The 25,024-nt window shown below is 42.5% G+C and overlaps 1 protein-coding gene across 3 annotated transcripts in view; it reads left to right on the forward strand.

Moving 5' to 3' along the window:
* The first annotated feature begins 262 nt into the window (after positions 1-262).
* Positions 263-25,024, forward strand: part of RTTN (rotatin) — a 118,189-nt gene continuing 93,427 nt past the window's right edge. For 2 of the 3 annotated variants that reach the window (XM_027525761.1, XM_027525763.1), the window contains exons 1-11: positions 263-594; positions 920-1,107; positions 1,950-2,127; positions 4,034-4,123; positions 6,129-6,222; positions 7,572-7,686; positions 8,632-8,782; positions 12,841-13,006; positions 15,112-15,290; positions 17,707-17,822; positions 21,053-21,223. In XM_027525761.1, the coding sequence (XP_027381562.1) occupies positions 564-594; positions 920-1,107; positions 1,950-2,127; positions 4,034-4,123; positions 6,129-6,222; positions 7,572-7,686; positions 8,632-8,782; positions 12,841-13,006; positions 15,112-15,290; positions 17,707-17,822; positions 21,053-21,223 (1,479 nt within the window). In that variant the 5' untranslated portion in view covers positions 263-563. The remainder of the gene's footprint in view (positions 595-919; positions 1,108-1,949; positions 2,128-4,033; positions 4,124-6,128; positions 6,223-7,571; positions 7,687-8,631; positions 8,783-12,840; positions 13,007-15,111; positions 15,291-17,706; positions 17,823-21,052; positions 21,224-25,024) is intronic. The other variant, XM_027525762.1, reaches the window with a different exon arrangement.

A 25,024-nucleotide genomic window follows, 5' to 3' on the forward strand; every position in this document is an offset into this window, starting at 1 on the left:
GAGGGAGGCAGGTAGGAGTGGGTAATCCTAACACGAGTCTCTTCTCTGGGAGGTGAGAATTCAGACTGGCGCAGTTCTGAGCCAGCCCCTCGCGGAGGCAGGACGTAAGGCGGGGTTGAGTTTCTGCAGAACCCGCGCCGCAGCCCGCGCGGGCAGGCCGGAACCGCGGGCAGGCCGGAACCTCGGACAGGCGGGCGCGGGGGCGGGCCCGGAATTCCGGGAAGAGCGCACTACAGCGCGAAGACTACAACTCCCGAGATGCACAGCGCAAAGCCCGTTCTCTCCCCGCTTGCTCCCTCTTTCTGTCCAGTGCTTATGATGGAGACCACCATCTAAAAACCGCATACTGGTAACCGTGGAGACCGTATACGCTCTCCTGGCAGTGCGGGGGCCGGGGACAGCTCACAGAGTATACCTCTCACTCGTTGGGTCCTTCGCGCACACGGTGCAGAACCCGCCTTCGGAGCGGCCGGGTTTCTCGGGGGGACGGTAATTGTGGCCGGACGCGGTGGCGCGGCGGTTTAATTCTCCGGCGGCGGCCAAGCGAGTGGAGAAGACAAGAGATGGTCCTGACGGGGCTCATCCGGAAACTCGGTAACCGTCCGCGTCCCCCAGCGCCCGGCCGGCCCGGCTGAGGCGGCCGCTCGCCGAGGATGGCCGGGCCACGTTCGCGGAGGCCGGGCCACCCCGGTGACGGCTCCCCGTGGCGGCCGGGCAGCCCCCCGGGGACCCACGTCGGATTCGGTGTAGAGACCCCGGCGTTCGCGTCACGGCCTGCGCGTGTAGACGGAACCGGCTTGTTCCTTTGCCTCTTCAGCCCGCTCCCGCCCCCGGCCTGGATAGTGAAAGCGTTGGGGTGCACCCTCGGCGGGCGGCTCTCGGGGTCGGGAAATAGACGCGTGCTGTGCTGCTTTGACAGGTCACCCGCTGGCCGAGATCCGGGAGCGCGCGCTCAGGAGTATTCTCTGCAAGCTCGAGCACAGCTTGGTCTGCGGCGCGGACCTGGCTTCGCACAGGCTGCTGTTTCTCCACTTGCTGGAATGGTTCAATTTCCCGTCCGTCCCAGTGAAGGACGAGGTTCTGGGTCTGCTGAGCAGACTGGTTAAGGTTAGCATCCCTTCGAAATGCGCAAGTGTTCCGTAGTCGATTAGTTGGAGCTTCTGTTGAAAATTATTAACTAAAAAAAAAGAATAACAACTGGAGATGTTGAATTTTAATTCATCAGGGTATATAATGTTCCTCCTTTTCTTTTATGTGTGATGTTGACCCTCACAGTGTCTCTCATATGCTCTGAAGTTAACACGGTTTCTGAGTTCAGGGATGTCCCCCCTTTTTTTTTTGGCATCATCTTGGGAGGTTAATATTTGTCATGCTGTTTTCCCTTATGGTCTGTTGTTTACATGTTAAAAATTAGAGGTACTTTTGTATAAAAGAGAGCACATGAAAGATGATGTTACAGATCCCGATGATAGCACAAATGTTGTTTTGTTTTGTTTTTTTTTCTCCCCATACCTGGTTTTCAGATTATTTTTCTGTCTTGAGAGTAGTTAGTTGTCAGGGTCGAATAGCTGAGTGCTAGTTTAAGGTTTCTAAACTTTATAAATCACGTGCAGTTGCAGGGGGTACTTATTACTTTGGCATCCTGTGAGTGGTTGGAGGTAGGAAAGGATAGGGCCACTGTCAGTGGAGAGAAGTAATCAGTTTAATAAAAGTAGGAATTGATAATGTGCATTTCTAATTTCATTGGGCTTTTCTCTCGTCAGTCTTACCGAATATTTTATATATGTCTGTATAAATCTCTGTGTCATGTACGTTAGTGCAAGTTTTATGTTTTAAAAAAGGAACATCTGATATACCAAAACTAGTTTCATATTTTAATTGCTGTAACATAAAGTCTAGAGATTTTGATATTTGTAGTTTTTCTCAAGATTCTCCTCTTCTGATTGCAGTATCCTCTAGCAGTGCAGCATTTGGTTGATCTTGGCGCGGTCGAATTCTTATCTAAACTTCGCCCTAATGTGGAGCCGAATCTACAGGCAGAAATTGATGGCATTCTGGATGGACTTTTTAGTCTTCCTTCAGAAGTTCCTGAAATGTATTCTTCATCTTACCAGACCAGTCAAACTGGTAACTCTCTGAAATCAATCTGATGAAGTCAATTAATCAATCATTCAGTTAATATATTGGTTTAATGGTTAATTCTAAGGAAAAGGAACTTGATGGTGATGACGGTAGTTGCTCTGTCATGTCTGACTCTTTGTGACCCCACGGACTATAGCACACCAGGGTCCTCTGTCTATGGGATTCTAAACCCTTCCCCACTCCCCCATCCCACAACTTACTTTTCTTGTGTTAATTTATATGAATTTGACCATAACTCTTCTCCTCTAACATTATACAGGGACTTACTGTAGGTCAAATGGTAAAGAATCTGCCTGCAGTGCAGGAGACCCAGGTTCAGTCTCTGGGTTGGAAGATCCTTTGGAGAAGGAAATGGCAACCCACTCCAGTATTCTTGCCTGGAGAATCCCATGGACAGAGGAGCCTGGCAGGTTACAGTCTGTGGGGTCACAAAGAGTCAGACCTGACTGAGCAACTAACACCACCAATATTATAAAGAGGAGGACAGTTGTGTAATTTTGCCTTTTTGGTTGAGGCAAGTGACTTTCTTTTTGTGAGACTACTTTGACCAATTGTCTTTTAAACGATAAGAAATATTCATTGAGCACTCATTACTATGTGGTGGGCATTGTTTTAAATGTTTTATACTTTCATTTTGGGACTGTGTTATTCATATAGTGATAATATCTGCCCCACTCATGATTTTGTTATGGGATACAATCAAAACGAGCTACACATTTAGTATACCTGCTAAAATCAGAATCAAAGAGACTAGATTTATGTCCCAGGTCTGCCACTAGTTGCGCGGTTTTGGCTAAGGGCCTCAGTCCCTCCAGGCTTTGTTTTCTCCTCCAGAAATTGGTACAATAAACGAGAACATCTTACAAGATTTTTGTGAGGGTTAAGTGAGATAGTACTTAGCATAGAGCCCGTCTATTAAGCCCAGAACTCCTATTTGATGTCCAGTAGTTCCTTGCTCATGGAAAGCATTTAAATTGATTTGAATAAAAGCAAGTGCTCTTGAAATTTATGAAAAGTATAAGATTTTCATACTCTGGAGTATAAAATTTAAGTAGAAGTATAAACAAATGTGTTTTGCTCGTTTAATCTGTTAGACTCGATGTTTCTGTATGCCAGTGCTCTGCTGTCCCTGCTGTGACCCTCGGGCCCATTTTCAACAGGAAATAACAATAGCAGCTGCCATTTACTGAATTCTTGTGTGATTGTGATTTTTAACAGTGTATTTTAGAATTTCTTTGTAAGACATAACAAAGAAAGGATAATCTTATATTATGAATTTTCAACCTAGTTCCTGCAGGTGAGAATAGAGGAGTGGTCGTGGGCTAATTTGTAGTTATCTGTATCAGTCTGAGGACCACTGGCGTGAAAACTGCAAATGGAAAATTACAAAATTGAGTTTTAGCCTTTTCTTCGTTCTCAGTCTCATTATAACTGAAGTGCTGAATATGCAATCGTGTATGATAGGGGATAGTCACAGTTACTGAAAGGTAGTACTGACTCTTGCTTTGGCAACTTTTTTCTTAAAAATCATGAATGAAAATTGAACTGATGGGGAACTATGTAGAGTAAAAGAGGAGAGAGATGGACTAAGAAGCAGAGGTGAACAGTCCTTGAATTAATCCTTGCAGCAAATTCTTTATGTACATTGTGCATGTTTTCATTCTAAGAAATAATTGCAATTACTTAACAGTAAAAGAAGAAACTCTCTGAGTTTGAAATTGACTCAGCAGTCACTTTTTTTTTCCTCTTTAGGAGGACAGATTATTCAGAGAAACACAACTGCGTTTTTTTCTAGTTTTTAAAATGATCCAGAAACTTAATTAATATATGAAAAGAGCAAGTTTCACTTTCAGCAAGTAATGCACCAATAATATATATATTTTCTTTTCAGATTTGCTGCAACAACCTGAAATCTTAACAGGATATTTTCCTCAAGACAAAAGTACTTTGCAGCAGACAGAAATACCTTCACGACCTGTGGGTGAGTGTCTGTGGTGAAGTAGATACTGTTGACCTGGGAAATTGGAACATAATATACTTTTTCTCATTGTTCTGAAGACATGTTGTGGTCATACTTAAATGTTTCAGCACCAAACTGTTTACTTCCTCTAATTAGATTAGGATAGTCTAAAGGGTCCAACTTGATTGCTCTTCCTGCCTTTGAGCCGCAGTGTGGGTTGGTAATGGTGGTCGAGGTCCTTGGTGCTTGTTGAGTGGGGAGTCTCTGTCGGGCTGAGCTGTGCCCCGTGCACGTCACCCGTGAATTCTCCAGCTCACCCAGCAGGACTGTCCATCCAGTGACGCAAGCCAAAGACTCTGGATCACTTTTGTTTCTCCCTTTGCCGTTATCCCCACATCCAGTTGACCTGCGAGTTCTGATTTAGAGCCTCTCCCGGGAACCTCATCCAGAATAGTCTCTGCTCTCATGCCACCTCCTCAAAGAGGCCTTCCTGAGGACTCCAGCCAGGATCACCTTTTCTCTGTCTTTGGTTTTCTCCTTACATGTGTTTATTAAATTGTGTGTTTATTTACGTCTTGTTTGTGTCCCTTGTTGTAAGCTTAATGGCAGCCACAAGTACTGCTTCGTCCAGTGTGGGTGTGGGGAACAGTGCCAGAAATGCACCAGGTGTTGAGTATGTATTTTTTGAACGAATGAGTGAATCTTCACGGAGTCCCAGGTTGATACTCTTAATAACCCCATTTTACCAGTGAGGACCTTTGGACTTAGAAAAGGATAAAATCTTTGTACTAGATGACACAATTAGGGCACGGTTAAGTGAGCACGAACTTTTTATTTTATTGCCTGTGAAGTTGAAATGAAAAGGCTGTTTCCAGCGATATTTCTGTGGACATCAAGTATTCAGAGCAATTCAGTTTGGAAGCCCTCTGTAACAGAAAAGATTTCGTAGAAATTCTTAGATTGAGTACAGTGTAAGAAGGAACAGAAGACTTGCTCAGCTGTTAAAATACTTGGCCTTTCCTTTCTGTAAAAGTTGTGTTAGATTTCTTGGGAGCTCAGGTTTGATATGGTAGTTCTTTGTGTTTGTGGCTGAGAGGCTTACTGTAGTGACGGCCGGAGACATCTGAAGGGAGTGTCTCCAGGGCTGGGAAGGGTGGGTGTTTGAGTGAAGCTGTTGAAAGCATCCAGGAAGACTGAGATGGTGACGCATTCTTGTGTGAGTTGTAGTTTGTGGATTTGATGGTGTGGCTTCTTTTAGACGCATCTTTATGTCCTTCCCAACTCTTGCTTTTCCCTTAGACGGTAAGCCCTGCTTTTATGTTAACAGTTTTGAAGGAAGCAACTGTGCTGTGTTTGGGAATTTAATAATATCATTACCTGAATTTAGCAAACCCATGCTCTTTTCAAAGCATGTGGCAGAAAGACTATTTGCCATTTGGAAGGGCTTATGTGTTGCCACCTTAAGTTGTACACTAGAAGATCTGTTTAGAAGTAATTTGAAGGAGGGTAGTATAAAATTGCATTCGGGTTTCTCGGATTTCTTTTAATCTTGTTTGAGCACTGATATTTGATCTTTAACCTTATGGTCTTCAAGTCATCCTCAAAGTGTAACCGTTAAAATGTCGAACCCTATTTATGATATTTGAACTTGACTTACTAAATACAGTGTATGATTACATTTATATCATTTTTAATTACTATAGTTAGAGATCTCCAAATACCAGTTTCTTTTTTGTTTAAGGTCTCTGTTCTGGGTAGCCACGTGGTAGAATAAATAATTGATGCTATAAATGTCATTCATTATTGGTTTCTAAAAATAATACGCATTCTGTTTAAATTGTGAAAAGAGATCTGTTATTTATTCTTTGAGAAGACAAATTTGCAGCTGATCTTTTTGACATGCTTCAGGGAACCGTGAGCTGTAACTTTATTTGGGGACTTGTTTTGAAGGCAAAGCGTTCCTCGGGACATTGCAAATCTGTCCACGTTGCCTCCCTCCCTGCCTTATGTTTTGCTCTTCCATCAGCAGCAAATCCGACCGCAAAGTGTTTGAAGTTTTCTACTTTCCCCTGGCTCCCCCTGACCGCAGCTGACAGACACGTTCTCTCGTCCAACGAAAGGTACTGTGCCCGATGCATGGCAGGTGTTTTGGCTTCTGGTATTTATAGCCATGAAGTCTGAGAGTTATTACTATACAGTTTCATCAGGAGAAAAAAAGATTCTAAAAGTGGCTGTGGTTGGTAGTAATGGGAATATATGAATGATTTTCAGTATTTCAAAAAGCAAGCCAGAAAATTCCCCTTTGCTTTTAATTAGGCTTCACATCAAGTTTCTTTTATGTGCTTGGAATCCTGTGCACGCTTTGGTGACATGAATCATCTCTTATCAACTAGATTATCTGGCCATTGCTTAGGCCCTTGGTGTATAAAAATGGAGCAATTAAACATAAATGCAGTCTTTTTAGTAGACAGTATATTTCAAAACATGGACTCTGTTAGGGGAAGGTTGGGGACCTCTGATCTGATCTTATGTAGCGGATTTTATTTGGTCATTACTCCTCAAAATAGAGAAATGATATCTAGAAGTTTGGAGAGTGTTTTAAAGTCTAGTTTCACTTTTTGCTAAAACTTAATTTCAGTGAATGCTACACCAAATGTGTTGTCTGCCTTGTTTTGGTGAGAGTCTGAAAAATAAAGACCAACTTCTAGAGTTCAGACCAAATAGGGGGATGCTATTAAGTGACTTCTGATGATGGCCCTTCCAGGCCTGCAGTGAATTCTCTTGGAACAACATACTGAAGAGGTTGCATGCAGCTGGGGTTGGGCCCGGGTGGCATTGATCTGTCAGTTCTGTTTTGGTTGCTAAGGAGGGATATGGTCTCTAGGGGGCGCGTGTGGGTGGTGAATGGTGGACTGGAGCTGGACTGGGTGTGGGTTTGGTTTCTTGGGGTGAGAGGTGAACAGCTGCTGTCTTGCTGGGGAGGCAAGTGCTGTCAGAGAAGTTGAGGGGTGTGGTCTCCATGGGACAAGAGAGGAGTACCAGCTTGATTCCCCCCAAGTAGGGAAGAGCAGTAAGGAATCTAATGCCTAGAATTTAATTCTGAACCTACTATGATTTCCTCTGTCTTATTTCCTAATTCATTTAGCAGACTTCATTGACCTCATTTCATGGCATTGTGATGGTCCCTGGGCACACAGTGGTGGGCACTGTGATGCCCCTGCTCTTGAGGAGGGCCCGGGGGCTGCGAAGTCGACAGGCAGTAGCCGCAGCGCAAATTCTGGGCACGAGAAAGAACACCTTCCCCAGGCTTGCTCATTGGTTAGGGAGGGGAGCTGGGAAGGTTTCCCAGGGGACGATGTGTCGGCCGAGACCTGAAGGGTTCTGATAGGGCCATTACGCCTGGTTCCTTAGAATCTGGCATGGGTAAACAGTTCTTAAAAATAAAGACTATATTTTGTATGTTTTGCAGCTCTTTAAGAAGTAGTAACCATACTGTAATCTGGAACACCTGTGAACTGTTGAAAGACGTTATCATGCAAGATTTTCCTGCTGAGATATTCCTTCAAAGGCCAAAAATTGTTCAGGTGCGTTTCCTCTGCATTGTTTTATTAGATTTTGCAATAGGGGACTTTCTGCAGTGAAGCACATGGTGCAAAGTAGGGGTCCTTGGGAGGCAGGTTTACACTCTCAGGTTTAGATAATGAGCTACCGGGCTTTTCAGACGCGTTATTCTCTAACTTGGACAGAGGTTGTCCTCCTGATAGGAGGTGGTCTCATTTGGCACACTCAGTCCAGGTTGGCCACCGTGGCCTCACCATTGATGGATCACTTGAAGGGGAGGGCAGACGTGGGGCGCTGCGGTTGGGCGCCATGACCAGTCCCGTCAGTGAGACCCGCGTCACTCTGAGCTCGTGGGCTCTAACACACAGTGCCGGCTGCTGGGAACGGCAGAGGTGAGCAGTGTGGCTGTCTTCTAGGCGCCGGACTGCAGCCTGCCGCACGCGTGTGCAGCAGAGACGCTGGAGCCTGCGCTGGGCTGCAGCCTGTCCACAGCGTCCGGTCAGGCCCGGCCCCCTTGCTCCACACTCACCAGGCTGAGATGGTGCTGTGAGTGGCAGCTGTGAATACATGCTGTCCCAGCTCTGAGTGATAGCAGAGGAGCAGCTGTTAATCATCAAAACATGCCAAATGATTTAGCTGTTTGATATGAAAAAGGCTTGCTGTACTTAAAAAAATACTCTGTAACAGTGTCTTGAATGGGGACTGTTTCCTGTGTTCTTCGGGATAGATACTCAACTAACAGTTTAGATATGAGAAACGCTGACTGTTCCCTTTAAATTTGATCTTCGACCCATCTTCCAGCAGTATGCTAAGTCGTTTTTACCCGTTTCTGCTGCTTCTCGCCTATAAATATTTGGCACCTTATTGTGATTCCTTTGATTGTCCATTTAACCTTGCGTAAGCTCCACGTCCGTCTTTGCAGTCGAGCACTTTGTTCCCATGGTCATTTTCCTCACTCTTCATTTCAGAGCCTTTTATCTCTGTTGAAACTGGCCTTTGGAGGAGACGGGAAGCATCGTCTGGCATTACAGTCAGTGTCCTGCCTGCAGCAGCTGTGCACGTGTTTAAGAAACAGACTCAATTTCCACAGAGATCCAAGTTTCTTCTCTAATAAACAAGGTATTTCTGTTTGTTTATTCCTTGTGCACTGGCGGTATTTATAGATTCTTCCAAGAGCTCCCCGTCGTACTTACTGTCAGGCTTACTGTGTGTGTACAAAGCGGAAACGCCCCATCCTGAGTGTTTATCAAATCATAATCTTTGAAAACAGCGTGTTAATGAGGAAAGCACTCATGAGCCCATCCTCTTTTTTTTCTTTAAACAGAAAGAACTCATTACCTTTTTTTTTTTTTTTGAATTTGTTTGTTTGGCTGTGTCTGGTCGTAGCTGTATTTCTGTTTGTTTTTTTGGCTGTGTCTGGTCGTAGTTTAGCACGCGGGGTTTTCCTCATCACGTGGGACCTTGGGATCTTTTGTCGCAGTGCGTGGACGCTCTCGTTGTGGCTTGCGGGCTCAGTTCTTGCAGCACACTGGCTTAGTTTCGCCCTGGCATGTGGGATCTTAATTGCCCGACCAGGGAGGGAACCCGCGTCCCTGCATTGCCAGGTGATTCTTGGGCCGCCAGGGAAGTCCCCGCGTCCTCTTTTTTGATATGAGACGGCTGCACGGTGTTTTTCTCCCATGCATGCAGTGGCGACAACTGAGGACTGGGATTGTAAGTCCAGCTGATCACGTGGGGCTTTGGGCATTTTAGCAAGTTATACATTGTGTTAAGAAATTGTTCGGTTTGAAAAATACCTGTCTGTATTACAGAAACTATTTTAATGCAACTTGTGATGTAGGCGGTGTTTTCTGTTAATGTGGTAGCAGTGCCAGACTTCTCAGGGAAAGAGCACCACCTAATGGCCACCAGGAGTACTGGGCTGGCCTTGCCACACCTGCACTTCAGTTCAGGGTTCTGTGTTCTTACGCAGTATGCATTGAAAGTTGAATGTTTAATTACAGTGACTTGTCATGCTTCATAGTTAAGCCCTATTTTGTTGAGAGCATCACTGCTCCTGTGCTACTTGAATACTTACGCTTTATATTAGCTTTATTATGGACCTCAGGGGACATGGAGTTTGCTTAGTAATATTCTTGAGAGCTTGCGGGTACCCCATAGTTCATCAGAGAAAGAGTTAAATGCAATTTGGTTGGTTAAAGTAGTGGATAAATCAGAAGACTTACTCATCTATTAAATAATGTTTATCACCGCTTCTGTGCCAACCAGTGCTTGTGGGCAGGGGTATCTCTCGTCAGATCGGGGGTGGCGGTACCTCTCGTCAGATCAGCGGCGGCAGTACGTTAGAAGTGAAGCACACAGTCCGTGTACTGTGCTTGAATCATCCCGAAACCATCCATCCACCCGTGGCCTCCCATCCTGCAAAAACTGTCTCCCACGAAACCGGCTCCTGGTGCCAGACAGGTTGGGGACCACAGCTCTAGGGGGCGAGACACTGAACAGGGCAGGTGTGGCGCCGCCTGATGGAGCTTATGCTGTGGAAGGCTGGTACAGGCCGCAAACGCAGGAGCGTTCAGGTAGGACGTGCCCGAAGGGGATAGGAAGGGTGCTGTGACAGAACGTGACCCGGGAGACGGGTCGCCTGGGTAGGATGGTCAGGGAGGGCCTCCAGGAGGAGGTGGCCTGACAGTGAGCGGGAACCTCCATTCCAAGGGCTGCAGGAGGAGAATTCAGGGAGGCCAGAGGCTCGGCACCCCATTCCAGTACTCTTGCCTGGAAAATCCCATGGACCGAGGAGCCTGGTAGGCTGTAGTCCATGGGGAGTCGCTAAGAGTAGGACACGACTGAGTGACTTCACTTTCACTTTTCACTTTCACGCATTGGAGAAGGAAATGGCAATCCACTCCAGCGTTCTTGCCTGGAGAATCCTGGGGATGGGGGAGCCTGGTGGGCTGCCGTCTATGGGGTCGCACAGAGTTGGACATGACTGAAGCGACTTAGCAGCAGCAGCAGCAGTAGAGGCCTCAGGCACGAGGGCGACCTGCTCGAGGAGCAGACTTCAGGCTGGAGTGAGTGAGGTGGTTAACCGGGCGCAGGTGCAGGAGGGGAAGGCGGGAGGTGGCCTGGGGCAGCGGGTACTGGGAGTTGCAGCTCTTGGTATGACCTTGTATTTTCTTTGAAGTGCAGTGAGAAGCTCTTGGAGAGTGGTTATTGTTCCTCCCTCCACACATGTCTTTGTTTTACCTAATTCTTTAAAAAAACTACGGTGAAACACACACCGCATAAACTCTGCCGTTATGAACATGCAGTTCGATGCCTGCATTGCATTCATGCTGTTGTCCCCTCCTCACCATCATGTGTTTCCAGGCCTTTTTCTTCATCCTAAACGGAGACTCTGTAAGCACAGCAGAATCCCCATTTCCCCTTCCCTCTGCAACCCCAGTAATCTCTAATCTATTTTCTGGCTGGGTTCTTCATTTAAGTGGGATCGTATAATATTTGGCTGATTTCATTTAGTTTAGTGTTTTCAGGGTTCATCCATGTTGTCAGAACTTTATTCACTTTTATGACCTAATAATATTTTATTGTATGTACACACCACATTTTATTTATTCATTCATCTGTGGATGGATGTGGGGTTTGTTCCCAGCTTCTGACTATTGAGTAATGCTCTAGTGAACATTGGCATATCTGTTCAAGTCCTTGTTTTCAGTTCTTCTGGGTGTATACCCAAGAATAGACATACTGGGTCATGTGCTAATTCTGTTTATCTCTGTGTGTGTGTGCATGCTCAGTCATGTCTGAGTCTTTGCTACCCTATGGACTGTAGCCAGCCAGGCTCCTCTGTTCATGGGATTTTCCAGGCAAGTGTACTGGAGTGGGTAGCCATTGCCTTCTCCAGGGGATCTTTGACCCAGGGATCAAATCTGTCTCCTGCGTTAACAGGCAGATTCTTTACTGCTGAGCCACCCGGGAAGCCCTTAGTTTTCTGAAGAACCACCAAAATATTTTCCACAGTGGCTGTACAATTTTACATTCCCACCAGCAGTGTATGAGGCTTCCAGTTTCTCCACAGCCTCTCCAACACTTTTTTATTTTTAATCATAATCATCTTAGTAGGAGTGAGGTGGTATCTCATTGTGGTTTTGATTTGTATTTCCCTAATGATTATTAATTAATGACTAGTGATTCTCTCGGAGAAGGCAATGGCACCCCACTCCAGTACTCTTGCCTGGAAAATCCCATGGATGGAGGAGCCTGGTAGGCTGCAGTCCATGGGGTCGCTACGAGTCGGACACGACTGAGCGACTTCACTTTCACTTTTCACTTTCACACATTGGAGAAGGAAATGGCAACCCGCTCCAGTATTCTTGCCTGGAGAATCCCAGGGACGGGGGAGCCTGGTGGGCCGCCGTCAATGGGGTCACACAGAGTCGGACACGACTGAAGCGACTTAGCAGCAGCAGCAGCAGCAGCAGTGATTCTCTAGTGACTTTTCATGTGCTTATTGGCCACTGATAGATTTTTAGAGAAATGTCCATCAAAGTTTTTTGCTCATTTTTAAGTTGGGATATTTGACTTTTTTTTATTGTGAGTTTTGGGAGTTATTTATATATCCTGGATATTAAATCCTTAGGAGGTGTTTGACTTGCGAATATTTTATCCCATTCTGTAGGTTGTTGCTTTGTTGATAATGTCCTTTGATGCATGAAAGTTTTAAGTTTTGATGAAGTCCAGTTTATCTCTGTTTTCTTTGGTTGTTTGTGTTTTTGCTGTCTTATCTAAAAATTCGTTACAAATCCAAGGTCATGAGGATTCACCCCTATGTTTTCTGCTAAAGAGCTTTATGGTTTTAACTCATATTTTGGTTATTGATTCATTTTGAGTTCATTTTTGCACATGGTTTGAGGTATGGTCTCTAAGAGGGCTTTAAGCAGGAGAGTAGATAGTTTGGTTTCTGATGTTGTAGGTGAACGGTGCTGGCTAGAAGGTTCTGTGTAATCAGGTCAGTTTTATATGAACTTCATGTGCTAAGGGAGCACTGCATAAAAGTTTGACCTTCACTTTTACCTCAGAGAAGCATTTCTACTATTTTCATTTTTTTTTTTAAATGACAAAAAGCTCATAATCAATCGTTTGTGTATACCAGGGAGTAATTTTATTCTTTTCCCCCTCAGATGCCGTGTCCCAGAACTCTTCCCTGTCTTACTGTCCTGATGCCAGGGCGGCTCCGCATTCCCAGAACCCGTCTCCCGGAAGCAGCAGCCCGCGGCCCTCCGTGGTGGGGCGCACGGGCCAGCGGCCCCGGGGGGACGGCCAGGACTGGGACGCCGCGTCCTCCAGGTGACCGGGGCCGAGGGAGCTCGAGCGCGTGTGTCAGTGCTAGAGGGAGATCGCCTTTCTCTTCTGTCTTATCTTTTGATAAGACAGGTGTTATCAAAACACATTAACTCAGGTGTTGGCCTTGTGTTAACCAGTGGCTTTCATACTTTTTTGACCATGACCTCCAGTAAGAAATAAGTATTATACTGCAACCCAGCACTCGGAGCACAGACATATACCCCGAGTGTGTGTGTGCGCGTGTGTATGCGTGTGTGCCCCTGTGTCTGTACACCAAAACAAAATGTTCACAGAACTCTTCTCTGATTTTGCATGTTACAGAGTGAATTGCATTATTTGTTCATTTCTATTTCATCAAGAAAATGATGATTCTGACCCACTGAATGTTTGTAGCAGCCACAAATGAACTGTGATCTAGTTTAAGAGCATAGTTTTTAAATGTTGGATACATCTTGATAACATTTTAATTAAACCTACTTCTGGGTTTCATTTAATTGTAATTTAAATGTATTGTTGTTTACTGTTAAAAGGAATGATTGGAGAATTAAAACAAAGTCCCCTTCAAGGTGCAGAGTCCATGGTGTTTATGGTGTTTTATTTGTTTGTACAAAGAAAGATTTTTGCACATCGTTTCCTTAAAGGAACTGGCACGGTGTTTGTGTGTTACCTCATCCTTAGGCTACAAGCATCTTAAAAACCTCTTAGTCTTTTCCTTAGGTTCGTTCCACTGAATGCTCCCTGAGACCAGCACTTGTGTGTCGGCCTGGCTCTTTTCTCCTGACATGACTAGTGTGGCTGCTTCAGGCTAACACCCACTCACACTTGCTATGTTCTTGGTGTCACCTCAAGGGCTTCACGTGCTTTGTTTCCTGTGGTGTCCCCATAAGAGCCCTGTGATACGACTGGAATGATTATTATCATCATTTTATAGACAAACGTGAGGCTGGGAGGGCTGGGGGCCAACCCCAGTTTGCACGGTTGGCGGAGTGCAGCGCAGGGGCGGGGCAGTGCGGCCCGAGGCGTGCTCCTCTGCTGACAGCGCGGCTGCTGTTGATCAGCGTGCTTTTCCTCCTCAGCTCGTTCTGAGCTGTAACCAGTGTTTTAAATTTTCACTCCTGAGGGAACTTCCGTCCAGGCCCTTTCAGAGTTAGAGAGAAGCCCAGCTCGTTTCCATGTTTCAGGATGCTTGGTATATTGGAATTGAAGGAATGACAACGTGTATTAAATTGTACAAGTTCAGTAGCGTCAGTGCATCTCTGTGATTCAGCTTCAGCTGTGGGTAACATCAAAAGTCAACATTTTGGGGTGCTTTGTAAACATGATGTTTCAGGCCTATCTATGGCACTTTGATCCCCACCCCACCCTGTATACCCAAGGTAAAAATTTTTTTTTTAATAAAGAAAGCTAAGAAAGATGGGATGTTCCACTTTTGGGTACATTTTCAAAATCGTATGATGTTGACTGTACTAAATAAAGTAATCCATTTCTCATCATGTTTTTCTGGCATTTTCTTGCATTCTTCAGTTGCTAACATTGGCTTACTTCAAACATTTGGTGAAAATCACAGAAAGTCTAGGGAGCCATATGAACTATTTAGTTTTTGCCTTTATAAGGGTTCAGGATGGGGAGCACATGTATACCTGTGATGGATTCATTTTGATATTTGGCAAAACTAATACAATTATGTAAAGTTTAAAAATAAAATAAAATTTAAAAAATAATAATAAAAAAAATAAAAACTCTGTAAACAAACAAACAAAAAGTTACGGAAGAACTTTGCTATGAATCTGTTTGCTTTCCTTTAGAGATGGATGGGTTTTCAGTGTTTATGTCTATTACAGGAATGTTGACATGTTTGGAGAATATCAATTTGAAGAACAAAATATAAATGCATTCTTGGTTTCGCTTACAATTTTGAGCCATTTTTATGGAATTTAATCTCATAAACTTGTCAAGGTTTCTAGCAGTCTGACCACAGTTGTTCCATGGAACAGTATAGTCCAGCCCAGTACGAGGCTTCTTAATAAGCCAGACAGCAGCCGTGCAGTAGTCTGTCTGCGGGCAGTTTCCCCACCCCAGGGTCGTGATTGTCCTTGCTTACTTTACAGTGGGAGTAGCAGCCACGCTCACGTCAGCTCGCGGGTCTCTGCCCCCTCGCCTCTGGACCTGGCGCCCGTGGACCTGCCGGAGCTGGCAGAGGACGCGCTGGAGCTGCAGCTGCAGCAGCTGAGCCTGCCCCAGCTCTGCGTCTCCCTCCTGGAGGCCGCCGCGCCCCTCCTGAGGACAGGTCGGTGGGCCTTGGAGCCGGAGCTCGTCTGTACACTTTGTGTTTGTTTCTGTCTGTTTTCTAGGACTCTCATTTTCCTCTTTTTCACCTTCTGTCTTACGATCTTTAAAAATCTGTATTTACTTAGTAAGTTCACATTACTGAGGACTTAGTAAGGGCTTTATTCTCTCTCAGTTAAATGTGGATGTCATGGAGCACTGTTCAGATAGAGTGTCCCTTTTCACTTCTGGCCTTTTATGGCACAGACGTCCGCTTGTGTGTGGCTATTTTAAAGGTAAGCAGTGAGAAAAAAAACAACACAAGTGCAGTGAGTTAGAGAAGATGGACTGGCATGAAGAGACCAAAAGAAACACTTCTTGGCTTTAGCTTTTTAGAGATTTTTTGAGTTGCTTCCAATTGTTCGCTCTTCCCACTCAGTTTTGACTTGAGTGATAAGTGAAAGTGAAAGTTGCTCAGTTGTGTCTGACTCTTTGTGACCCCCATGGGTTATATAGTCCATGGAATTCTCCAGGCTGGAATACTGGAGTGGGTAGCCTATCCCTTCTCCAGTGGATCTTCCCAACTCAGGAATCGAACTGGGGTCTCCTGCATTGCAGGCGGATTCTTTATCAACTGAGCTATGAGGGAAGCCTGAGTGATGGGGACATGTTAAAAACCAAAACAGCCCCAACACTGGATTGTACCTTTGCAGTAATATTGTCCTCTTAAAAAACAAACCAGAGTTCAGAAAACCCAGACCTTCTGGAATGACATTTCCTCACCACTGTGCTGGAAGTTTGTGCAGATGTCCTGCAGTGAACTCTGGGAAGTGGCTGTGATCTTCCTGGAGAAAGAATAGTGTGGCCAGTGTCCAGGGCAGTCCTGCAGTCAGTCAGGTTACCATGCACTGAGGCCCAGCTGTGCTCAGCTGCTGGACAGGGTCTGGTGCACGTTATTCCACGTGCTCCTCACACCAGCCTATTTGGTTCACCCCTCAGTGGTAGTTACTGCTCTTCTCCCTGTTTTACAACAAGGAAGCTGAGGTTTAGAGTGCTTTAGAAACTCACCCAAAGTCAGACAGCAAAGAACGGAGACTTGAACTTCAGTTCTGAGACCAAAATCCATGTACTTAGCACTTTGCAAGGTAAAGGAACATTTGCAATCTCCTTGGTATTTGTATTCTCTAAGTATATACATTTTAAGTAATTGATAAACTTGTCAAAATATAAACACAAGATAAATTTTGCTTTGGTTTATACTGGCTGAATGATAAGTGTATCCCATGCTAATGGTTCTGTAAGTCCTGTGGCTATTTTTTGCTTGCTTGGAAGTGATGTGGAAGAGGCAGGAGGTAAGTGTGTATTTGGGAACATTAACAGTTTTTATTCTGAGAACAGTATACCTTAACTTCTTACTAATTGGAGAACTCCGCTTTGGGAGTGAGGAGAACAGATTGATTCATTTACTAATAAAGTGACGTGAAGGAAGATCTGAGCTTCTTCAGCATCAAGTGTGTATGTTTGGCTGCATGGTGTACTGAGGAGAACAGTTTTAGATTTAATGGTTTTGCATTTAACCTTTTCTTAATTTGCTGTAGAAAGTCAGATTGATAATTATAAAGCTGTATCATGGTACATAAAATTTTCTAAATGTTCTCTTGCCCTTTGGTAAAGGCACATTATTGCTTAATTTGTAATTATTCAAAGTAATAAGAGATTTCTAAGAGAATTTGCTCCAGCTGTTCCAATGAAGCAATTAATCTGGACCCTCATGATCCAGTAGTTTGTTTTACTCTCATTCGTTAGAAATTGACCTTTGGTATGTGGGGCAGGAAAGTCCAGATTGAATACTCACCTCACCTAGGATTATGGGTGGTGGAATTTCTTTGTTGTTCTGTCTCTGTGGAGAAGGAGGCTGCCCAGGTGGGTTGACAGCACCCTTTCTTCTGGAATGTTTTTAGAGTTTAAGGTGAGTGTAGGTTTCCCAAACTCCTGTGTGGGAAACTACTAATTCATGACAAGACTTAAACCTCCTACTAAGTGGGGAATTCATTAGACCATATCTTCTCAACTGACCTGTGCCTTGTCAACATATTACATGTAACGTGGATGGTCTCTGAATTTGAAAACTTACTTTACTCTGTCTCATAGTGCTTCTAGTTATATTGTTATTCTCTTCCTGGCTGTCTTTCCTACTTATGAGCACATTTGATTTTTTGGTGGCTGAATAGTGTTATGATTGAAACAGAAGCCTAATAGTGACTGTATACTGTGGCTTCCCTAGTCATCTCTCTTTTAACAGTTCTAAAGACATCAAAAAATAAGAAGAGAAATAGGAATTTGGGGGGCATTAGTTAACCAGAGGATTGAGCAGTATGCTATTCACCTTTACCCGGAAGTTAACTTTTTTCCCTTCTCTCTCCTGTTTGTATTCCCAGGTAGTAGACAGATGATAATAAGAGTTCTGGAGTTGCTCGCAGAAGTTGTGGTGCTTATTGGTGAAGCGATTTCAGCACATCTGTGGGATGACAGCAGTCTTTTTGCAATAGATATGGTGAGACTCAAGGTTTTCCTTGCAGCGTGGGTAATAACATCAGTCTTTTGTTTTATCTTGGTCCTTTCAAGCTGGCTTCATTGTCTCATTAGCCTTTGAAATCTTTCTTTGTTTTAGATGCAATAGATCCCAGGCTTATTTTGCACTGTGTCTGGAATCGGCTATTTCTTCAGAGATTCTAGTTACTTTTAATGCGTGCATCCATGTAATGGAAACCATATCATATTTTACACTTCCCATATATCATAAATCATTTGCTTTTTTATATCTTTTATTTTCAAATTATCATCTGATGAGCTTGCTTTTCTGGGCAGAACTGGTGTTCTGTTTTTCTATTAATGTAAATTTGTAACTTATGCCTCACTTTTCCTTTTTTTTTCCTTCGTCAGAGAATTGGAAGTAAAATTTATTAGTCATAAAAATCTATATTGCTTCCTAGAGTTACCATTTTTTCCTCTTTATGTTATTTTGACCTACCTAGATCTGTCTACATTTTATTAAACTTTGCTGTAGGCTGCTTGAAATCCTTGTGCATAGATGTTAAAACAGGAAAACAAAATCCTGATGTTTACTTTATACCAGTATCTATGTGTGAAGAATTCCCCCAATTTTTTTATATACACAAATCTCTTGAGAAGAAGAAGGATTTAAATCTTTTACAATAGGTTTAATAAATTGTTTCATGTCCTTCAATTTCCTTGTTTATAAAATAGGGATTATAGTTCTTAATCTTAGTTTTCTGATAGTTCTTAAGGTTATCCCACTATTTTGTAGTACTTTTAGAAGATTTTCACATATTGAAGATTTTCAACAAGTGAGTTTTTCCTGAGAAGTGTGAAGAATGTTTTATCAGTTGCTTCTTAAAATAGCTTGAATTTCTTGGCCAGAACATTTATCTGTAAAAGTTAGTCATTCACTTTTAACTTTTGGCTGCTGATCTTTTATGATTCAATGAATTATTTTTACTTTAAAGGTTAAATCTGATGTACAAGAGCCAATTGGTATGTTAGAAATGTTAAATAAAACAGTACTGCTTGAAATTATATTTGATCTACTTATTTAAAAGGAAAAAAATGCTCCCTAGGAAAAAAAATCTCATTCCTTTGGGCTATATATTAATAGAAGCAGACAATTAAGTAGAATTTCTTAATGTCCTTACTTTTGCAAAAGTTTAAAAAGAAAACAGAGGTATATTTTTGTTGTGTCATTAAAGGAACAAAATAAAAAATTTGAGCAGTTCAGTAATTGAATACCTGAAGATGTGTAATAAATTCTCTAAAGCTTTCCAAATATTGCTAATAACACTCATGAAATTCCATAACTCAGTTTGTGTAAGCATAGTCGAAGAAATTTTTTTCTCTATAAATTGAAAATTTTTATTTCATTTGAAACAAAATATTTTCACTGAAATTGTTATATTTTGTTAAAATTAAAAATTTATTGATAAGTGTTTGTAAACGTTAGAAGACCTGAAGGATGTCATCTCTTCTCTGCCTCCCTAGGAAGTTGTGTTTATTTTGCCTTATTTGCCTGGTAAGTTGGGCTCACGGAGTGAGGCTCTCCTCCCCGTGCCAGCTGACTCCAGACTCCTGGGGCTGCTTCTCGTCACCTTTTGCCCTTTTCCTCTCTCTCACTGCTGTCTCTCAATGTCACGAAAAGCAGTCTTTGCTCCTTAATTACTCATTCCTTGTAAATTCCCGCCTGACCTGCTGTGAGCTGGTGACTTAGATTTCCTGGTTTGTTAGAAGAGTTGCTGGTTGAAGTTCAAGTGCAATTGCGAGGATTGTGAAAGATTCTAGAGAGAGGGGCTTGGTATCCAGTAAGGGCTCAAGAAGGGTAACTGAACCAAAGTTTATGTCTGTTTAATTTATTAAGTTGAAAAAGATTGACTTAAAACCTAAAATCCAGCTTCAGGTTTTGCTTGATATTTGTATTATTCAGACCACAAAGACTTCATTCGTGTTGCGTCTTTACTCTCTATTACACATTTCATCAATAGACAGTTATCACTTTATCGAATTCTTTTGTTCTGAATTATTCATTATTTATACCTTAGAGATTTTGTTCATATTTCAGTACACTAATTTTTTTAATTGAAGTGTAGTTAATATACAGTATTGTTCGAATCTTTGCTACACAGCAAAGTAATTCTGTTATACACATGTATACTTTCTTTTTTTCAATAATCTTTTCCATTATGGCTTATCACAGGATATTTAATATAGTTCCCTGTGCTGTACACCAAAACCTTGTTGTTTATGCATTCTAAATGTAATAGTTTGCATCTGCCAAGCCCAGACTCTCATTCCATCCCTTTTCTTCCTCGCTTCCCCTTGACAAGCACAAGTCTGTTCTCTTGTCTGTGCGTCTGTTTCTGTCTTGTAGGTAGGTTTTTTTTGGTGCCATATTTTAGATTTATCGAATGATCCATGTAACAGGTTTACTTTATATAAATAATTTTTCATTTTAGTTTTCACATCTTTTCCATGGAAAGTTGAGATGAGAACCACAGTGGTTTTTTTCTTCTCCCGTCTCCTAATGCTGTCCTTTTAGCAGGACGTTTATAGATGCATGTTGTTACGATTTGCCAGTCTTGTCTAACGAATTTTACCTTTCTCTTCATACTTTATGCATACCTTTCAGTTTAAAAGATACAACTACTATTGGAGTCGTAAGCTATCTAGAAATTTATGATGGTGGAACATTTGCTCTGAATTGGCCTTGTTACCTGAAGAGAGATTATATAATTTAATATTTCATTTTTTTAAAATTATTTGTCTCTGCCTGTTTCATGTCTTAAGTAAATTTGGGATCCCTTTGAGGGCAGAGATCATATCTCTAAAACTAGTGCCTTTTCCCCCACAATCTTACCACTGTGTTCAGGAGACAATAAGTCCAGTAAGTTACTGGATGAGAGGTTTATATGTAATGTTCAAAGTTGGAACAATCAAGCACGAGAAACTAGGAGGAATTTATGGTCCCTTAAGGTTTTATATTTTGTTTATTTATTATTAGAGTTTATCATGTTAATTTCTTAAAACTTGTAGCTTTTAAACAATTTAGGTGTGCTGCTTATTCTCGCCTACCATTAAAAGAATCTTGTTTATTCTTACCGGGAGGAATACATTTGAGTTATTTAATGATAACATTTTATGTCATTCTCCATGACGTTTGCATACTGGCCCCTGCAGTTGACTGTGGTCCCCTGATTGGTGTTTAAATGTTTGCAGAAAGAGAAGCTGCTCGTGGTGTTGGCGTCCCTTGGAGACACCGTGTGCTACCATAAAAGCAGTGTCAGTCTGGAGCAGCCGGAGGCGCTGGTCGTGCACCACAGGATGGCCTTTGTCAGCATCTCGCTGTTTGCTGTCCGGCTCCTGCAGACGCTGCTCCCTGTGGAAAAGGTAAGGCGGGTAGTGTGGCTTATTTGTAGTTTACCGGGTGTTACGGTCCCTGTTGTAATTCCTTCTGGTCATTTCACAGTGTACAGAGATTTTACTGGAAATGCAGAAGTTGAGAAATGGCTAATTTTAACATATTTGACTAGTTTTGACCAGTTGACAGAAAAAAGCACTCATTTTGTAAAGTTCTTTTTTTTTTTTTTTAAGGTGATTTTTAAAAATTCTTGTGAAGCATGTTTAGAAAAGTCCATTCTTACTAAGTGACTAGTTGTTGTTCAGTCACTAAGTCGTGTCTGACTGCAGCTGCGTGGACTGTAGCACGCCAGGCTTCCCTGTCCTTCACCGTCTCCCAGAGTGTGCTCAGATTCATGTCCACTGAGTCGGTGATGCTGTCTATCCATCTCATCCTCTGCTGCCCCCTTTTCCTTTTGCCTTCATTCTAAGTGACTATATCTCTATTTAAAAAGTAACCACCCCCCCAAAACATGAGGTAGAGCACGGCCAGCATTTCACTGCCCCCTCCTGTCCTTTATCTCTCCTGCCCTCGCCCCCACCCCCAGCTACACTCCTTTCTGACATCTGTCACCATAGAAGACTTTGTCTGTTTTTGAACTTGATATAAATAGGCTTACAAAGTGTTTACTCGCTCAGGGTGTTTTTTTGAGATTCATCCTTGTTGTTGCTTGTAGCAGGTTGTTAATTTTTATCACAAAATACTTCTCCATCATGTGACTGTATGTTAAATGTGATTTTAATCAGCGTGACTGTTTCTTTTAAGTCCCCTTATTGACTGTACTTTTAATTGGAGGATATATCCCTGCATTTGAATGTTAGTAGTAAAAATATCTCAGATGACTCATATGCAAGTGTTGTGCAGTGGACTTAACTGCAGAAAGAAGGGTGTCGCATCATGCTTAGCTGAAGGTATGGGAGAAGTTAATGTAGCTAAAGAACTGTTTCCTGTGTCTTTTGTTGTCCTTTGTTAATACGTACTTTCCCTTTTGGTTCCTAGAATCTGCAGAGCATGTAGTCTAAACTCCATTTAATAACACATATGCAATATATGTAATATATTATCAGGCCATCTGGGAAAATCAAAAGAAAACATCAAACTTCAAATATAGTATTTTGCTTTAGGGAAAAGTAACATCATTTCTGTTGATTTTAATTTTCAACTTTTATTCATTAGTCATTATATTTCTGAAAAGCATACCACTCTGTTAAAGAGTGATAATTTTCCAAGGCATTTGTTGTTGTTTAGTCACTCAGTCATGTCTGATTCTTTGTGATCCCATGGACTACAGCATGCCAGGCTTCCCTGTCCTTCGCCATTTTCTGGAGTTTGCTCAAACTTATGTCCATTGAGTCAGGGATGCCTTTCAGCCATCTCTGTTACCCCCTTCACCTCCTGTCGTCAGTCTTTCCCAGGATCAGAGTCTTTTCCAGTAGGTTGGTTCTTTGCATCAGGTGGCCAAAGTATTGGAGCTTCAGCTTCAGCATCAGTCCTTCCAATGAATATTCAGGGTTGATTTCCTTTGGGATGGACTGGTTTGTTCTCCTTGCAATCCAAGGGACTCTCAAGAGTCTTTTCCAGCACCACAGTTCATAAGTGTCAGTTCTTCAGCACTCAGCCTTCTTTATGGTCAACATTCACATCTGTACATGACTACTGGAAAAGTCTCAGCTTTGATTGTATGGACCTTTGTCGGCAAAATGATGTCTCTGCTTTTTAATATGGTGTCTAGGTTTGTCATAACTTGTCTTCCAAGGAGCAAGCATCTTTTAATTTAATAAGTTCCAAAGCATAAACATAATTTGAAGGATTTTAGTCATAAAAGACTGGAATTGCATTTAAAATATAGGTGTCTCACTTTACATAATAATATCATATAACTGAAAACTTAGTAGTGCTACAATAACTTATTAGGTGTTACCAGATTCAACATTCTATATGTTGAATGTTGTTGGAAAAGTTACTTGTTAGTTGTACCATAGAGCTTAATTTTTGCTTTTTTGATTATAGATGTTTTTCATCTATATGCTTATTAATTAAAATACAAATCAGTAACTTATTTTATTTGAATAGAATAATATAAAGTCAACTCTCCATGACTTTTTTTTTTTTCTTCAGATACTTACTTTTCTTGTTTTTGAAGGCAAATCAATATCTGCAATTTTTGGTAGCTCTTTTAAAAATATAGCTTGGAACTTCATTAGAGCAGTAAATGGGTCAATGAAGAGATTATAATAAAAGTATCAGCTTATAGATGGTTATAATTGCTTTGAGAACTTTAAAGTGAAATTTAAACAAAACTGCTCTTCTATTGCTGTTAAAATTGTCCTTTAATTGATAAAAATACAAGGTTTTGCTGCCCTCTGCCTGTTGCTAGCCCACCAGAAACTGAACTTGAATCTGAACTCTGAAACTTTCTACACTGAAAGTAGCTTTTAAATATTTGAGTTGCCACTTACCAAATGTGTAATTGGAAGTTGGAAAACGATAGTATGACTCTATGTAAGGATTTCCTGAATTTGAAAATTTTGACAGAATGCCCTGGAAGACCTTTTTTGAAATTGATAATTGCTGGTTTTTAGATGAATTTGGAGAATATCCACTTAGAGGTTAAAAGGAGGCATTGGTAATCTTACGAAAAATGCTATGCTTGGTTAGATCCAATTGGTGAAACAAATGCTGCTGACTCTTCTTTACCTAGTGGTGGTGATGGCACTCCACTGAAGTATCTCCACTTTTAGTCCCGCCTCACTGACACGTGACTAAGGCTTGGAGGACCACCGTCTTCAGCCTGGGGTGTAAACTGTGACGGGGCCTCTGGCCCTTGCGAGGATTAAATGTACGCCCTTCCCTTGGTGCTCTGAGTTCCTGAGATGAATTTCAGATGTGGGAATGTAGAATGAAAATGTCAGAATTCCTGAGTGATGGATGAGAAGAGGAAAGAGAGGAAATTAATATTTATTGAGTGGGATATACCACATTTTCTACTTGTTTAATCCTCACGTCAGCTATTTATATTTTTGTGCCTAAAGTCAGAGAAAGCTCTTTTAAACTAGAACACAGCGTCTTTGGAGTTGATCCACTAGGATTTACTATCTCAGCGCAGTGCCCACCTCAGTCTTTTTTGCTAATTCCTCTCTGTCTTCCTAACCTCTTAAAGAGGCAGAATCCCAAGACTGGCTATGCCCCTCAGGAAATGTCATCCCATTTTGAGTCTTTAAATGCCATTTATTTGGGGACACCTCCCAAACTTATATTTCCAGACCACATGTGTCGTCTGAACCCCAAAGTCCTATGTATATCCTATATCCTTCTTACATCTTCCCTTGACCGTTCATATCTCCAGCTTAACAGGTCCCAAGCCTAGTTCTTTGCTTCCTTCCCAAGTGTGTTCTCCCTGTGGTCTTCCCATCTCAGTAAAGGACACTTTCATTCTAGTTGGTAGTTGATCATGAGAAAACCTTACAGGCATCCTTGATTCCTGTCTTTCATACACTTAGGTCCAATCCCTGGACAAAGTGTCTTTTTCCTTTGATCATCGGTCCAGAACCTGAGTAATTCTCTCCACTCCCACTGCTACTGCCTGAGTTGAAGCCGCCATCCCGTCTTGCCTGGGTTGTTGCAGTGACCTCCTCCTTGGTCTCTCAGCTTCCACCATTGCCCTTTTCCACCTGTTCGTTTGGACTGATCATGATGTTTGCCCGAAACCTTCCAGTGCCCCCTTGGAGGACAAGTCCTTTTGATGATCTGAAGCCTTCCCTGATCTGGCACCACTGCCCCCGGAGGCCACC

Source organism: Bos indicus x Bos taurus, chromosome 24, assembly GCF_003369695.1.
Source record: "Bos indicus x Bos taurus breed Angus x Brahman F1 hybrid chromosome 24, Bos_hybrid_MaternalHap_v2.0, whole genome shotgun sequence".
Taxonomy (NCBI): domain Eukaryota; kingdom Metazoa; phylum Chordata; class Mammalia; order Artiodactyla; family Bovidae; genus Bos; species Bos indicus x Bos taurus.